The sequence below is a fragment of the Gymnogyps californianus genome, chromosome 2 (genome assembly GCF_018139145.2).
Source record: "Gymnogyps californianus isolate 813 chromosome 2, ASM1813914v2, whole genome shotgun sequence".
NCBI lineage: Eukaryota > Metazoa > Chordata > Aves > Accipitriformes > Cathartidae > Gymnogyps > Gymnogyps californianus.
The window spans coordinates 158,079,605-158,096,678 of record NC_059472.1 but is presented as its reverse complement, the minus strand read 5'-3'; the positions used below and the strand labels follow the sequence as shown (position 1 = coordinate 158,096,678).

Below are 17,074 nucleotides of genomic sequence, written 5' to 3'. Positions count from 1 at the left end.
AAATTCTGGGGATATTCTACCCATGAGTTTCAGCTGGGCTGCAAAATTCTGGCTAAGAACTGGCCATGGACTTCATTTCCTCTAAAATGTGGGAACATTCCATGCTCTTCTGTAAGAAAATAAAAGAATAAATTGCTTCATAGCAACACCATCACCTTTAGTACAGTGGTCAACAGCATCTTTACTGTTGTACTATTTAGTAAAATTAATACAAAGGTGGTCTTATGTGGAACAAATACAGGCATTGCATCATCCAGTTCCTTACGAGTAAGAATAAGACTTGTTGCCAAACAAAATTTGAGTACACGTACTTACTAAATTTTCACATTATAAGGTACTGTGGTACAATATTTAATTAGCACTGGATAATAACTAATTTCCTACATTTATTAGGTAAAATAGGTAGATGAACCCATAAGAAATGAATGCAGGTATTGTGTAAGTTGTGAAGCTTTATTAGCTGTTTTGTAAAATAAGTGGTGTTGAATGAACATTTTCTCATTATAGAAATAATTCAGGGACAGATACTAACATTTTATATAGGAGCAAGGAATTCAGATACACGTAATAGTCTGGAGATGGAAACAACATACTTGGAATTTTGCACAATTTTTTCTTGAATCGTACTGTGAAAGTTCATTCTGGTGGATGTTTTTGGGGTTTTTTGTTTGGGTTTTTTATCAGCATTTAAAAAAATACTTGAAAGGCGAATGCTAGAAGAATTTCTTCTCAGCTCTAGGAATTGGGCCCTTTCCTGTGACGTGTCCTGGGGTCGACACATAAAGATGTCAGAAGTAAAAAATGAAACAAAAAACCCCACCTTCCTCTTCCACACACACAACTTAGATGTTTGTAGTACTTATCACTGGTTTTCTCTTACTGAATTAAACAAAATTAATTCTAGAATTTTCAAAATTTTGATGATTTACTTTTTTCATAAATACAGTTTTCCTCTGGAAAACAAACAAGAAGACACTCCAGTATTGAAATCACAGTGGTCTCAGACACAGACTTCTGACACTTGAATGATTTAAAACATATAAAAGCATACGTGGGTTGTCATGCAGTAGTATGTGGATCAGTTGCTAGGGGTGATGAAAGAATGCTCTCAGTAGCTTAAACAGCTTTTTTTTTTTAGGCTGCAGAGCGATTTTGAAGTGGAAGAGTTGTTTCTAGTGCCACGTTCTGCAGGGAAGCATGGCCCTTTTCCTGTGACTTCCATCTATCCCCTTATGCTGCAACTTCACATTCTTTTCCCTCTTCAGTCCTTTTGTTTATTTTCCTATTTCTTTGTAAGGTGATACGGGTATGCAGCACTGTCATTGCAGCGTGTGATCATTTAAACCTCCCTTCGGTACAATCGTTCTGTAACCCTCTGTGCAGTCTCACCCTCTGCATAATCCATTCAGTTGCTGTAGCAAGTGCTGTGTGGTGCTGTTAGCATATGGACAGGCAATGTATCCTCCATCTTCAGTATCTATAATCTATAGCTCAGCTACACTCCTTTTATGGGCGCCTAGGAGAGGAATTGGCACTTATCAGTCGGTAATTTGTCTGACTGTTCCACATGTCTACTTCAGGATGAAATGAATCATGTCTTAGACTCCACAAAACATACTAACTTAGATCTCCTTTAACAGTGAAGAGTGTGTGGGGTGACTAGATTTGGATATGGAGACAATGGAGATGGCTGTTTAATGACATGAATCCTATCTAGGGTATTCATTGATTGATTTGTGTGATTGATTACTTAAAAGCCTGCGAGCATTTCTCTTAAACTCTCCAAGTCCATGTGAATATCACTGTACAGTACTCTAGCAACAAACAGGATTTTATAGGACAGTGAGGAGAACAATTAGAAAACTGTGGGATAAGACCAAGATAGAACAGTGCACATCAGTCATATAATGAAGGGAGAATTGGGAAACAATTGTGTGGAAACAAAGTAAACAGAAGTCTCCATTTGTTGTCATCCTTTTTAATTACAAGGGGAGAGGAGGAAATGCAGATGTAGCTACCCAGCTGTGAGGTAGCCAGCGTGACATTTGAAGAGATGGAGGAAGTGAATCAAAAGTCTAAAAATATTAAGGCTGACAGTGACATATTAGAAAGAAGCCAAATGTGGAAAGCTGAAGTTTGTGTATGTACTTGGGAGACAGGCCACAACCTGACTTTAACGTACTTGGCTAGGAAGAAATGGAAGTAAAATAGTCGTCAGATTTTCAGCATGACAGCAGTAAGTTAAAAGATTAATTCACTGTACAATGGACTTGCGAGCTCAGCCACATGCAACAGTCTTGGCAACAGAAAGCAGAGTGAAAAGGCATTACTGCTGCTTTGCTGGGCGGCACTGAGCAGGAGTTAGGTCAATACTTGCATGGTGCTTGCAGTAGCATCTTGTTAACACGGATTTACCAACAAACCAGGGGTTTGCCAGGAAACGTTTGCCAGAAAAGGAAGTGGGTAACTGATATTGTCATCAGCAGTAATGTCTTGGTAGCCTATGACAGTGTGTTGTTTAGAGCTTTGAAGGTGAAGAATGCGAAGCTGCTGGAGTGCTGAATATTACCGGCCAAATAACTGTCTGAATATATTTATGTTGATGGTAGACATTAACACAAGCTATCTTCAAAATTTGTTTACAGTTTTAACGTGTGCTATATTTTTCTGAGAGGAACACAATTTCTGGTTCTCACTCTGAAATCTTCTGTATCCTTTATATTGTGGAACCTTCACGTTTTCTTAAAGTTAGTGCATGTTAATTTAAGATAAGGAAATGTCTTGATATTCATAGCTTGTAGATAGCACAGTCTAGCTTTGCATCATTTAAAAATTTTAAACTCTCACTGCCAGATTCAGACTCAGAATAACATTTACTAAAGCTAATTAAAGTTTAATAAGTTTAATAAATGTGATTGTTACGGACAAAAAAAATATCATTAAAGCGTGGTTGAAAATTGTTAAGTTCCAATCAGGTCACATAATAAATTGATGATACTTTTCACTTCCCAACTATTGCAGTTTCCCGCTGTACAGTATTTAATTATGCAACAAACGGTGCCCTTGGCATGACATTTCAATTTAGAACTTCATTTTTCCATTTTTAAAGCTAAAGTAGGGGAATTCAATTAGCATTTTGAAAGGAACACTAAAAATGCAGCATTTTAGCCATGAAATACTTTTAAGGCCTCCATTTGAACAATAATTTAGCTTAGAATCTCATTGACCTTTTGCCTTTGGAGCTGGGATTTTTTTCCAGTTTCTAAAATCAGAACTGTTTTACCTCAGGCAAGCTTTTGATAAAATGAATACTTTCTTGCCAGCAAAAGCAGTGCTTTAGAGGTAACAAGTAAATACATTTTTCACTATATTCTTTCTCAGAAGAAAAAAAAATAGTTATTATTAAAACAACTAAATATTACATACAACATGTCTTAAAAATCTGTTCCTCAGATCAATAGTTATCACATCAGAAGAATAATCAGGGTTTGACAAGTTTATATCATTACAGACTCACTATGCACATCAATATCATCGCAGTAACAGCTGAGTGACTTTATAATCTCTCTGTGAAGAAACACTGAGTATAATTGCTTTAAATAAAGTTAGATCTTTATTTGGAGAATATGAAGTACCTCTTGATTCAGAGTTCTAGACCATGGTAGCGTAAAAACTTGCTTGATCTTACACATGAACAGATCCACTGAAGTCATTAGTACTGTTCGTCTTGAAATTCATAAATTGTAGGCTTGCTGAAAGATTAAACAGAAATCCCCTTAGGGCAAGAACTGCCTTTAGCATTGTATCAGACAATTGATTTTAACAAAGAAAATATCATTGTATATTGTGGTGAGTAGAAGGAAAATGATGGCTTGATACTCATCCACTTGAAGATTTTATTTTATATATATATCTGGGGTATGCTAACAAACTAAAGCTCTAGAAGGGAAACACTGAAATGTTTGATCATTGTTTGTTTATTTGGGATTTTTGTTTTGGATGTCACAGAAAGAAACTGATGTAGTAGTATGACTTTATCAAATTTGTTGTTAGATCTGGTTACTCATTCATCCTCTTTCTCCTCAGAGCATCACTTTAACATGACAAGTAAATGCTCAGGTAGAATTTGTGCATAAAATGGGAATACTTTTAAACTCTTAACAGAAGAATGTTGTAACTGGCATAGCACATCACTTCATTAGCTAGAGCAAAATTGCCTTTGTTGGGATTTTTGTGTATACAGAAACGTCTTCCCTGCCTGGAAGGAAAAAAACAAAGTATAATTCTCAGAAGAAGCCGTGTCATTATACAATGACAAATATATATGTCATTCAAACACGACAGGACATTCTTCTCCATTTACCTCTGTTACTGCTAGTGGTCTGTTGTTCCCTGTGTTCAGCATGTATTTCACTGTCAGAAAACTTCAGTGTAGCAGGAACCCATCATTTTCCTGTTCCTACAGAATAAACAGCATCCATGAGCATTTGGGAGGCTTTGTAAGGAGAGTCTGAAGTTGTGAATCCCAGTTGTTTCTCCCAAATACAGCAAAAAATTTCTTGCATGCTGCTGTATTACTTTGTCCATTTCATGTTTCACTGTTTTGGTAGCATCATAAATTTGTAGAATAGAGTGTAAGAACAATAACAAATTATTATTTTTTCCTTAGAACCAAATCAATTGCTTTGTGTTTTGCAAATTAATGGATCTTGGTGGGGACAAGGTAGAGGGAGGCACTACACAATTCAAGAGTGCTTTCGGGGCCACCAGGAATGAAAGAAAATGCCATTTGAGTATGTCATTGTGACAGGTTTTAATGTAATGATTTATTTCCTAGAAATCTGTGCCAGCCGTTAGGGGGTAGGTTTTGGCTTGTATGTATTTTTTGATACATTTTTTCTGTTGCATTTTTCAGGAGTTATATCCTGCATTTTGCATTCACAATGGAGGATCTGATTTAGACAGGCTACCTACTGCCAGTACCTGCATGAACTTGCTGAAGCTTCCTGAGTTTTATGACGAAAATCTTATGCGAAGCAAGCTTCTTTATGCCATTGAATGTGCTGCTGGATTTGAATTAAGCTGAGTCAAACTGATGCTTATTTGGATGATCTGCAGAGGAACTAACCAGTGCCTACTCTATAAGCAGCACCCATACCCAAGCAGTTTTAAGAGAATTCTGTCTAGATTTCTGCAGCTCTTGTGTCTTATCAAATGCCCTCAAATAGGTTTCATTTTTAAACACAATTTCTTAGTTAGCTTTCATTAATGAATATTACATTGACACTGCTTTATGATTCAAAACAATGAGTGCCGTGTGCAGTGTGGCTGTTTTCTGTATTTATGCGAAGAAAGAGCACATTTAAAGAACAGTGACATCTCAGTGAAATTAACCAAAGATGAAGCTTTGGCTTTGTGCTGTTCAAACATAAGTAATTTCACAAACTGGCAATAAAGTTGTGTACCATGCAGCGCACTGGGATGAGACAGGGCTAACATCCTGTAATTAATCTTTTAGATGGAAGTGAAGCAGATGTTTGCAGATATCCCAGAACTGAGAGGATGAAAATGCTCACGACCGATAACCTAACATCTTTACTTACGTTGTAGAATTGTTTACAAATCACAGTTGTTGTAGAACTGATTTTGTTTTATACTACCTTCCCTCAAGATGGTAGGCACTGAGATAAAACGTTTATAATGTTCCATTTGTGCTTTCTGAAATACCTTGGAGAAATCGGATTTGCTTTATTTTAAGTTCAACCTTTGGCTGCGTCATTATCACTTGAACACTGTCGTGAATGGATGTGACTATCCATGTTTTCTTTGTTCTGTTTCTGTCTTTTGTGCCTGTACAGATTCTTTTTTTTTTAATGTATCAGACTCCTATTGCATACACAGTACATACAAAAGTCATCACTTTGGAAAAATATACATGTAACAACTATTAAAATTATTTGAACCAAAGTTATCAGGCTTTATCTTTTATATTTGAAGCCTGTGGTGTTCACATTCCTTTTCCCTATCATTTCTTTCCATCTTAAATACCATATCTGTGCCGTAGACACTAGTCAAATTCATTATTTTTTTGTGATTAAACAGCGCTTATATCCATCTGCCTGCAGTATTTCTGCTAAGAAAAGTAGGTGGCAGTATGCTGCTTAATATAATTTGATATCTGGGAAAAAATTTGCTTTCATATGGAAGGAACTGATCCTCTAGTAGTAGGCACATCGTTGGGTATTCGTATGCAAACTGCAGTCAATTTAAAAAAGAAACTATAGTTCAAACTGTAAGATTCGTAAGTGCATCCCTCTGAACTTTAGTTTTATATTTTAAATCATCAAAATTTACAATCAAATTTGTATTCATCTCTTATGCAAAAAAATATTTTGCTGTTACTGGAAACTCTGTTGGATTTCATATTTAATAAGCAGTAACCAGCAATATCCTTTTAACTGTGGGAAAACTGAGTGATTTTAAGATGTTTACTAGTAACCATATAAAAATGTATAATTTCTTAATTTGGGTAATAAATGAAGTGTTAAAATACTATTTGTAGTCTTGATGTACAGAAATAAAATGATTGGTTTTCTTTTTGGTTTTGCTTTAGGCTTTTTATTTATGTTAAATGTTACATACCCAACCTATTCTTTATCCCAGAATTCTTTTCTTGTATATTTTTCTACATAAATTATGGAACTTGTAAAGAAGTTGAAAAAGAGATCAGTAATAGTGGAACTGCCTCCTCCTAATTGCAAAACCTGAACACTTCTTTTAGATAGCATTATTTATTTTAGAACCTAATGCTTTGAATATTTTGAAAGTATTTTTCAGATCCATTATTTTGCTGCATTGGGTAGTGTTGTATCTGTATTTTGTAAAATTAAATTTTCTATTAAATATTCATATTTTGAAGAGTGTGTTGGAGTCATGCCAAGTAATCATGACTGCTAATGTACGCTTTCTGCTTTTGTAAAAGGAGACAGTGCACACTATTCCTGTCTGTTACCATGAATACAAGTTCAACAGAGAGGGTAGGCTGGGGGGAAGTGTGAGTTGCAGATAGGTGTAGTCATGTAATTGCAAGAATCACACAGTTGCAGAAGACTTCAGTAGAGAATTTGAGTTTGCTGAAAATATTCTGACTTTTTATTTCTTCGGTATGTAGTACTCAGTGATCTTGTTTTGTATATTCTGTACATTAAGTATGAAATTCTGACATACTCAAGTCAGTGGGATTGTAGCCTAGATTTCATTCTGCAGGTAGCCAGTTGAAAATCTGTGCTGCAACAGCTTACACCACCTCCAGTATCCAGACTGCAATAAGAAGAGGGTAGGGCTTTTCTTTGGCAACGAGTGCTTTCAATTCTGACGGCCAACTGTTTTCATATAGTCAGGATGAAGCATGAGTGCCTGCTTTTCAATGATCTATTGCTGGATATTTTAAGGAACAGGAGATAAAGGTATGAGAAATAATATAGGTGTAGTTAGTCATGTCCTGAGGAGCTAGGTGGTCTAAATGATCTCTCGTAGCTCTTACGTAGCAAGAATTGTTTATATATGAAAATGGATTTTCTGTTTTTTAAAAGAAGAGCGAACTCTCTCCCAGTTGTGATGCTCCCAGAGTTTAGGTAGGCAAAGGCAGGAAGCACTTTGCATGCAAGTAACCTGAAATACTATTGTAGATTTTGATGATCAGAATTATAGCAGTAATAGTTATGGGTTTGGAGTTGTCTTCTGTGCAAGACAACCCTTCCTTAAAGTCAATTTCTGTACTTCGGTGTTTTGTCCTCCTAGGTCAGTACTTGCTTTTGAAAAATGACAGCATTTTCTGTTTGGTTTTTGTTTTCAAATAATTTTTGTTTTATAATTTTGTAACCTGTTTTAAAAAACATTTTTGTTAAGGTTTATCTTTATGATGGAAGAGGTCGCAAATTCTTCATCTCTCCAAAGTTAAAAGGAATAAAAGCGGAATAAAAAACCAAAATTAGCACTTGGTCTGTTTATCTCTGTGAGAATTTTTCCACATGTGGGTTTAGTCCTACTAGCTGGATTAAAAAACAAACGAACCAACCAACCAACCAACCAAAACAGAAATGATTGGCCTTGTTCCTTCATCTCAGTTGTCTTCCATCATGGTCCTGAAAGCCAGACTTGTGTAAATTTCACAAAACTCACTTGTGATTTCTGGAGAGAATTTATGTCTACAAAAGAGGAAAGATTTGGCTCCAGTTTCATGCGTAAACACTGAGCTGACAGAAGTTTGATTTGAACAACAAGGATATCTTCAGTTATCTTCAGTTATTTTTGTGTGGGGTGTTCCATAATGAAAAAGAGCTTCCTGATGCTATTAGTAGCAATGTGGACAGGTTTTTTTGGCATCACTTGTAATCTAGCACAAACATCCTAATTTGATCTATAAAGGGATTTGGAATTCAAAGAAAACACTTTAAGGAGTGCAGTGAGCTCATGCTACATTTCAGTTTAAACCAAAAACTATTTGTTAGATGCCAGTGAGACAGCACATACTCTTTTCACCACTGAAAAATAGTACAGCACAGAAACAAAAAGGAAAAAACGAGAGAGCTGTTTTTCTTGGAATATTTTGTTGGAGTTGTAATATTTTTTTGTATTTATAATTATATGCAAAAACTTTAAAACACTTGCTCATATACATGAATCTGTGTTAATAATGGTTTGTGATGTAAATGCTTGTTACTATTTTTTTCATGATGCTTTGCCTGTCAGTGAAGGAGAGAAGAAATGAACATGGTCTGTAAAACTGATCAGGATATCTCTATATTTTTATTGACTTCTGCTTTTGTGAATAAAATAATTTGAGTTTTCTTGAAACTTTGCAGAAACACTCTTTTCTTTCATTTTTTTGCAGTGAATTTGGCATTCTCTTGCTAAAGATTGATAGTACTGAATAGGTTCTGAAAGGGAAGCTAATAGTAATTGTTCGTTGGTCTTGAAGTTACTACTGTTGGAACAGGCTGCCCAGGGAAGTGGCTGAGTCACCATCCCTGGAGGTATTTAAAAGACGTGTAGATGTGGCACTTAGGGACATGGTTTAGTGGTGGACTTGGCAGTGTTGGGTTTATGGTTGGACTCAATGATCTTAAAGGTCTTTTCCAACCAAAATGATTCTATGATTTTACTGCTTCAGGATGATTTGTAACCAGTTTTCAAGCTGTGAAGTTCCCACTCTGTCAGTCAAACTGCAGCTATAAGGTTTAACTTTCAGTGTGTCTTTCAAACAACATAGCTAAGATCACTGATGTGCTTTAGAAAAACTTCTTCAGAATCTTTGGAAAGAACAAAACTCCCTCCTTGGATAAAAATATGAGAAGCTATAATTCATAGTGAAGAATGCTACTCTGTCAGCAAACACGTACAAAAACATCTCTTTCAGCTGCTTCTGGAATTTTAGCACATATGTGGGCCCCTCTGAACGTGTAACTTAATTTTTATCTCCTTTGATAATTACAATTATCTGCTTCCCTTTGCTTTTCTATTATTTTCATTGCTAAATACACTTTTAGTTCCACAATAGCATTTATAAAGTTAGTATTGTGCATGTTTATTTTGGAATAATTACAAATAGCACCATATATTCTTCAGCTTACCTGCCACTAAAAATGTGGTAAACAGAAAATTACAGAAAACTACTCTTGTAGGGCACTTCATAATTCATAGCATGAATAGAACACAAATGCCCAGATATACTGCCTGTTTTTCAGCACGTATCTGGTAGTCTGGAATGCTCATAAGATTTCTGATGCGTGTGGAGAGACAGCACAAGGCAAAAAGTGATTATGAAGTTACACCAGTTGAATCCATTTCAAAGAACACAGAATGGTTGAGGTCAGCAGGAATGTCTGGAGATCACCTAGTCCAACTCCACTGCTCAAAGCACGGTCACCTAGAGCAGGTTGCTCAGGACCTTGCCCTGTGGAGTTTTGAATGTCGTCTTGGATGGAGACTCCACGACTTCTCTGGGCAACCTGTTCCAGTGTTCAATTACCTTTACAATAAAACATTTTTAATCGCGTTTAAACACAGTTTCTTGTATTCCAGTTTGTGCCCATTGCCTCTTGTCCTGTCACGGGGCAGTACTAAGAGGAACCTGAGCCTTCTCCAGGCTGAACAACCCCAGCTCTCTCAGCCTCTCCTCATGTGACACGTCCTCCAAAACCTTAATTGTCTTTCTCTCCGACTTGCTTGTTAACACAGCGGCATCTTCAAAATATCTTTTGTGGACTTCGATGTGACTGGGGACTGAATAGACTACACTAATTCTTTTCCTTGTCAGATGCCTGTAGATGTCTGTAGTTGTTAATCAATGGCACTTACCAGGTAAGGTTGGATTTAAAATTTTGTGGCTTTGCTTTTTCAACTTCCAGTGCTGCTTTGTATTTTCAAGGATTTTACAAACCTGTCATCAACTGCAAAGTAACAGACTCAGTAGAAATTGAGGTCTCAATTATTTTCACAACTTTTTATAGCTACGATGCTAAACATTGATGCAAAAACCATAGGACTAATGCTAAATGTTGAATCGTGTATTCACTTCTTCTGCCACCAACAGTATCAGACATCTAGAAGTGCAGCTTCTTGGACAAACTCCTGTAATTTGGCTGTCTTCTACGGAGGTTGGGTAGCTCAGTTCTAGATGCAATCCAGTGAAGCACGTCAGTCAAACTGGCACCAATGGGACTGCTTGTACATAAAGGCATGCACAGGTGTCCTGCAGGCTTGATTTCATGCCGTCAAGGGATGAACTTTTATTGTGTGGCAGTCAAATCATCGCTACATGTCATTGTCAGAATAGTTGCTCTCCAATCTGGGACTAAGTTTACCTGTCTACAGCTCTGTAGAAAACATACATTCTGTTTGCAGTGTTTGTTAATGTATTTATAGGAACAGCTTGCTCAAATGTCCTACTATATTTAAGATCATTCTTTTCTGCATTCCCAGAGCAGCTGTTTGTTCATTCTGTGTAACATTTGACTGAAAAGTAGTTTTGCATTATTTCTATTTTATTCTCTGTTTATAGTTACACATAGCTCTTGATTGCTGAAGAAGGAAACAGGCATTCACCAGATGGTGTTATTTCAGATCATCTTGCTACTTCTGCTTACCCAAATGTTAGATCTAGGAAAAGCATCTCTCATCAGTTGCTATGTAGTTTTGCAGTATGTTGTCAAACACACCTTCTGAAGAAATTAGTTCCTTCTAGCCCTTGTATCTTTAATTAAGAATAATTCTTTTCATTACAGCTCTGCTTACTGGTTTTCTTTTTCCCCTCTGCATTTTCAGGCAAACAGCAGCAAAGCGCAAAGTTCTTGCAGAGGTACTTTAGGTCTAATTATCTGTTAGATCTATCTGGCTATTGATGAAAAATTACATAGAATTAACATAATATTTGGCATTGGCATACGGATAAGAAAGCATATCCCTGGTCAAGTTAATGAACATAAATGCTGATCAAGCTGTCCTTGCAAGGAGTAAGCACTTGCCATAAGCTGTGAGATCATCTGACTGCCCACAACAGTTCTTAGGTTGTTGTCTGCACACCCCAAATAATCAGTGGAATACATCTGGTACTTCAGGAGGAATTGGCAAAAACACCAGCTATCCTGAAATGTTTTAATCCCTTTCAAAAGCATCCACTCGGCTCAAGCTTTTACTTACAAAGAGGAGTCCAGATAAACTTGCAGCCTCTTGATTACCTAAGAAGCATCGTACCAATGAAAACTGAGGTTGTGCTCAGCAAAAAACTCTGGAGAATGCTAATGAAAATTGGTTATTTTGTGCTTTTAATGCTTCTACTTAAAGTTTTAAACATTAGGTGTATTGCCTATATTTCAAGTCTAATTGTTTCTGATAAGCTATCAGCAAAAAGTTAATGCTTATATTTAATTAAGTGGCACTTTCCAGAATTACTTTGCCAGTAGTACTATAATTAAATGATGTGAGAACAGTCTTTGATACATATGGTCATATTCTTTGCTAATACCAAAAATAGAATCTGTAAATCTGTAAATAGAAAAACTGGATGCATTAAGCAGCAGGCCAGAGCAGCAGGCCGGGAAGGCTACAGCCATTACCACATCAAAGGGACTAATATTAATCTCTCTCTAATGCAGCATTTTTAAGCATTTCTTGTGTTCTGATGGGCTTTTCATAATTGACCTCCATAAGTCATAAAAAATGATTACAAAAAAGAATCTGGGAACTATGTGAATTGCTAATACCTCTTGGAATGCTGCCACATTATTTCCATCATTAGGTTATAGCTACCAGTTAGGCCTGAATTCATCTCACTTAACTTCAGCCATCTGTAAGGTGGCTGTCGAGGCACTTCCGATGAAAGGCAACCCAGAGACAGAGCTCCAGAGGGTGGTTCTTTCTTTACTAAAATATATCTCCAAAGTGGGTGGAATAAATCATGCCGTGGAGGTGCCCCCTCCTCCTCTCCCTCTTCGTAGCTGGAGGCCTTAAACTAGATGCTTAACTTTCAGACAGCTGAAGTTAGCTGAAGTGAAACCAGACCTTTCCCTCATGTTCCCAGGTGAGAGCTGAAAATTTTTGAACAATGAAGATCCTTCGGTAACAGAGTTTATTGTGACTTATCACTCAGCACTTGGATACCAGCCCAGGTCTGCCTGGATCTTTGATACCAGCTTCGACAGACTCACCAGACTTTATCAGCTTTTGTTACTGGAACGTTGATCCTCTGCCAGCAACATCAGATTTAATGCTCTTTAACACAATATTCCAAGCTCTTGCTGCAAGCAGCTAGCCATAAAAATGTAGAACACTTTTACTTCATACTTTTGCAAATACCTTTGAAGAAGGTTTGCTGAATCTAAAAGCTTTTCTGTTTTATTAGTCCTATAAGTAGATCTAATCAAACATGTTACCTCTTCCTATGAGTCCTGCCTTTCAAATCTTTCCCATGGCATTACCTCTGATGAGGAGGAAGGTGGTTTTGGCTCTTTACCTGATGCAGTTCCCCCTCTTGTTTATCTGTTAATTTTTACACTGAGACTGCAAGGTCTTTCTGTTGCATGGAAAACACTGACATGGGCAGTTCTCGTTTAAGGACTTTCAAACTATTTGTCCTGGTTTCGGCTTAAGACATCTAAATATGATTAACGCTGAAGTTTAAAAATAATTCTGAGAAATCTTAACTGAAATGAGTGTGACTGAATACACAGATCAAATCGAAATATGGGTCTGAAGAATTTTAATTAATTAAATTTAATTTAATGCAGCATGAAAGCAGCATTTCTTTCACTGCTTACCAGCAAGCAATGTTCTTCTGATCAGAAAACAAACAGAAGCCAGAAAAACAAGACCATGAATGTCTATGTTTTTGAAACTACTCTTTAATTTATGTTTCTCTGTTAAATTCTACAGGAAGCTGATCCAAAAGGATAAAAATATCCCTGTTAACGTTTTTATAGATACATCCCATTAGTCTTGCACTCCCCAAATTACTGTTAACTTGTAGCCCACTTCTGCGCATGAAAAAATGCGTAGGGTTAAACCTTGTCAAGATGACTTCAGGTAGAATGCTTGGTCATTTACCAACAGGGGGAGCTTGAACCACAGGTGGGAGGTAGAGATTTCTTCCTTTGGTAGGAGCTGAGCAGTCTGATAGACGCTGTGTTAGAGGCAACCTCAGCCTGGAGTCTCTGGAGTTACTTCTCCCCACTCCTAAGACCTTGAGGTATAAATAGAAATCCCTCAGCTGCTAACTCTGTCCCGTTGTTTCCAAACGTCGCCAAGTCCATTGAGGTCCAGCAGCACTCTGTGCCAGCCTGCCAGCCTGAGCTGCCTCCTACAGAGTTGCTAAGATTGGCTCCTGCCTTGGCGCAGTTCCAGAGCTGACCAAACCTTGTGCTTACAAGCCTAAGATAGTGAAATCTCTCAGAACCGGAGCACTGCGAACAATCACGTCAGCGGCTCTGCAGAAGCTGGCTCAGGTCTGGTGGGGACAAACTAGGGTCACATTGTTTTACTACAGGAGTTTTGGGGATGCTGACTTTGCACACTCACCTGGGTCTCTGCAGTGTCTTCTTCAGTATACCCCACAGTACCCCTTCTGGCTGGCTTTGCCATGTGCTGTATTTATTGCAATCCCCTGCCTTTCCCTGTAACCCAGAAAACAGAAAATTAAATATCAAGTGCACAATATAAACAAGCTTAAAAAAAATTAAATACTACTTATTATTGTTCAGTGTTATATAATCTGAGCTATCAAAGATAATAAGTTAAAAAAAAAGGTGCCCGAATAAATGGTATGTGTAATTGGTGGCTGTCCAAACCACCTGTTCTGCAAAGTCTCAGGAAATGTGTTCATATCCCACTTCTAAGACAGCATAAACCAACTAAAATATATTTTGGATTTTTTTTAATAATTACATAGTCTTTTCTTTCTGTAATTTTGTTTGGAAAAATTTATTTACATTCTCTGTATTTTGCTGTACAAAATGCCAAACTGGATCTCCTACCGCTAGCCCTGCCCTCAGCTGTGAGCAAGGCACTTCGCCTTCTCATACCTTACTTTCTCCAAGTGCAAAATTGGTCTCTAAGCCTTCCCAAACATTATTCCTGTATCTGAAGAGTGCTGATGGAGAGCTACGCAGTCTAGAGTCAGAACAGTGTTAGAAAACCTATGGGCAAATTAATGTAATGCTATCACCTGTACAACAATTGTGTTAAAGCAGCAGTGGTCCTGGTTGCATTGATGTAGACAGTGTTGCGATTTCAACCCTGTAATTCCATATGGAATTATGTTTCTTTGCCACTGTTCTGCTTGTGTGGATAAATAGAAAATTTTATGGTTGGCATCCATTGTACCATAACTTTAATATAAAATCTACTCTGTAAACAATTAAGGCAAAGTAACTGCCTCATGCGCTACTTCTAGCTTGTTTACTGTAGGTGAGATTTTTAAAAGACTGAAGACTTTTTGTACTTTGTTCTCACCTGTCATCAGTTATGAAAGGTTGAGGAAAAAACTCTTTATTTCCACATCAAGAAATGTTTAAAGCATTAAATCAAAATTTTATATGATCTTCTCTCAAACTACACAGTACTGATCTGCTTGCTTGCCCTTGCGCTTGCTAGGCTGGGAATCCTCCGTGGTTTGCAACCATACCTTTTAGAAAGAGCCAGTCTAACCTACATGTCGTCTTTTTTTTTTCCAAGTGGATCAACAACTCGGACTTCACAGCTACTTGTTGATGAGAAACTAATGGTGCTAGGTGTCTCTTTGATCTAATTTTAACGACTTGTTTCCATGACCACAATTTAGCATCATATCTCACAGAACAGTGTTTCTTTTGAAGATTGTATTTCCCCCAAAGCACCAAGCCTGTACTTTTCTTAGGGTTGTCCTACTACTTGCCTTGTTGATTTGTATTAGGTTCTCCTCTGTCTTACTCCAAGCTTGCTTTTTTCTATTTGAACTGATCCCACTCCCACATAAACGCCTCCAAAATAATGAGTAGCCTTTTAATTGACTTTATTTGGGGAGCACCCATTTTAGGTGTGGAAACTCTCTAATTTCACCTTGGTGATCTATAAATCAATGCCTCCTCCAACTTTTTAAATAAAGGGCAAGAAATATATTTTTACAGCAATTTAAATCATGGATAAAGTCCAAATTTTTAAAATAGAATAACTTGGCTGCTTATACTTTGCTCTCAGCCATGACACTCAGAAAACCACATACTCAAATATAACCCAAAGGATGCTTAAACATATTCAAACAGCACAAGGAATCTGCACAGGTGCCAGCTGGAAAATGATGGATCTGGCCTCAAAAGAATTATGCGTGAGGGTTACAATTTTTGAGACTAGAACAAAGACGCACATGGGGGAAGACATTTTGCCTTCTCACTTCCAGCAGCCAAACTCACCTATTCAAAGAGTGGTTTTTTATTATTTTTTTTTTCCTTCTCCCTTTCCCCTCAGCAGCGCACCTGGACATCACCTTTCTTCTTCCCCTCAGAGAAACACAGAGGGGCCTTCCACCCGGCTGCCCGCCTCTGGGGGCTCAGAAACCCCGGGACAGGAATAACGACGGTGCCGTGAGAGGAAACCAGCGCCAGGGACGGCCCCTTCCCTGCCCCGCCGCAGCCGAGGCCGATGAAAGCGGCTCGCCCCGCCGGGGCTGGGCACCCCGGAAGGCGCTGCGTGACGCCACCGGCCCTCGAGGCGCGAAGCCCCGCCCCCGGCCCCCGCTGCAGGGCCGCCGGCCGCCGGCAGGGGGCGGTCTCTGCTTGCTCGCGGCGGGCGGCCGGGCAGCCGTGGGGCAGCACGCCGTTCGAGAAACTTCCGGAAACAGTCGGGCGGAAGTGACGTCGCGCGGTGGCGGAGTTTCCTGTTTGCGGCTGAGGTGAGCTGCCGCCGCTGCCGTTGTCCCGGGCTGCTGGCGGGGAGAGTGGTGGCCGCGCTGCGGGAGGCACCGGGGCGGGTGAGTGCGGGGGGCGAGGCTGCCCCGGGACGGGCCTCGCCTCGTTCGGCCGTGTGAGGGGAAAGGGGGGGAAGCGAGCGGGAGGGGGCGCCGGTTTCTGGGCCAGGCCTCGGCTCTTAGCAACAGTGTTGCTGGTAACGGGGCCTCCCGGCGCGGCTTGGCGGAGGCCTGGGCCGGCGCCGCCATGCTGCGCGCTGGAGGACCGGCGGTGGAGTGTCCCCCGCAGGGAGCCGGGGTGCCACCTGCCTCGGGGTTTGCTCCCCAGCCGTTGGGGAGGTGTGTGGCGGCGGCCCCGGCGCGGCCGGAGCGGGGTTTGCGTGGGGCGCGCAGGGAAGCGGAGCGGGCGGCGGGGATCTCCGGCGCTTGGGGGCGGGCGGTGAGGGACCCGCCCCCGGGCGCAGTGGCTGCCTTGGGCTTATCCCGTAACTCGGAGCGGAGAAGATACAGTTTGGGATCCCCGGGCCGTACGGTCCCAGATCGGATTTGTCGCCTGTTTGCCGCAAGCAGAGGAGGCCTAGGGAAAAAAAAAATTCCGCATTTCCATTTCTGTTTGCAGTGGTTTCAGTTACAAAAAGG

At 39.3% G+C, this 17,074-nt stretch overlaps 2 protein-coding genes across 4 annotated transcripts in view; both read left to right on the top strand.

Annotated features, from left to right (window-relative positions):
* The window catches only part of UBE3C (ubiquitin protein ligase E3C), a 79,295-nt gene extending 73,328 nt beyond the window's left edge, over positions 1-5,967 (top strand). Inside the window, exon 23 of the mRNA XM_050915866.1 lies at positions 4,916-5,967. Within this exon, the coding sequence (XP_050771823.1) occupies positions 4,916-5,086 (171 nt within the window). The 3' untranslated portion in view covers positions 5,087-5,967. The remainder of the gene's footprint in view (positions 1-4,915) is intronic.
* Positions 5,968-16,433: 10,466 nt separating this feature from the next.
* DNAJB6 (DnaJ heat shock protein family (Hsp40) member B6) overlaps positions 16,434-17,074 on the top strand; it is a 65,664-nt gene continuing 65,023 nt past the window's right edge. For 2 of the 3 annotated variants that reach the window (XM_050915875.1, XM_050915872.1), the window contains exon 1: positions 16,434-16,498. The gene's annotated coding sequence lies outside the window, so the exon portion shown is untranslated. Of the gene's footprint in view, positions 16,499-17,046; position 17,074 lie in introns of those variants that run through there. The other variant, XM_050915874.1, reaches the window with a different exon arrangement.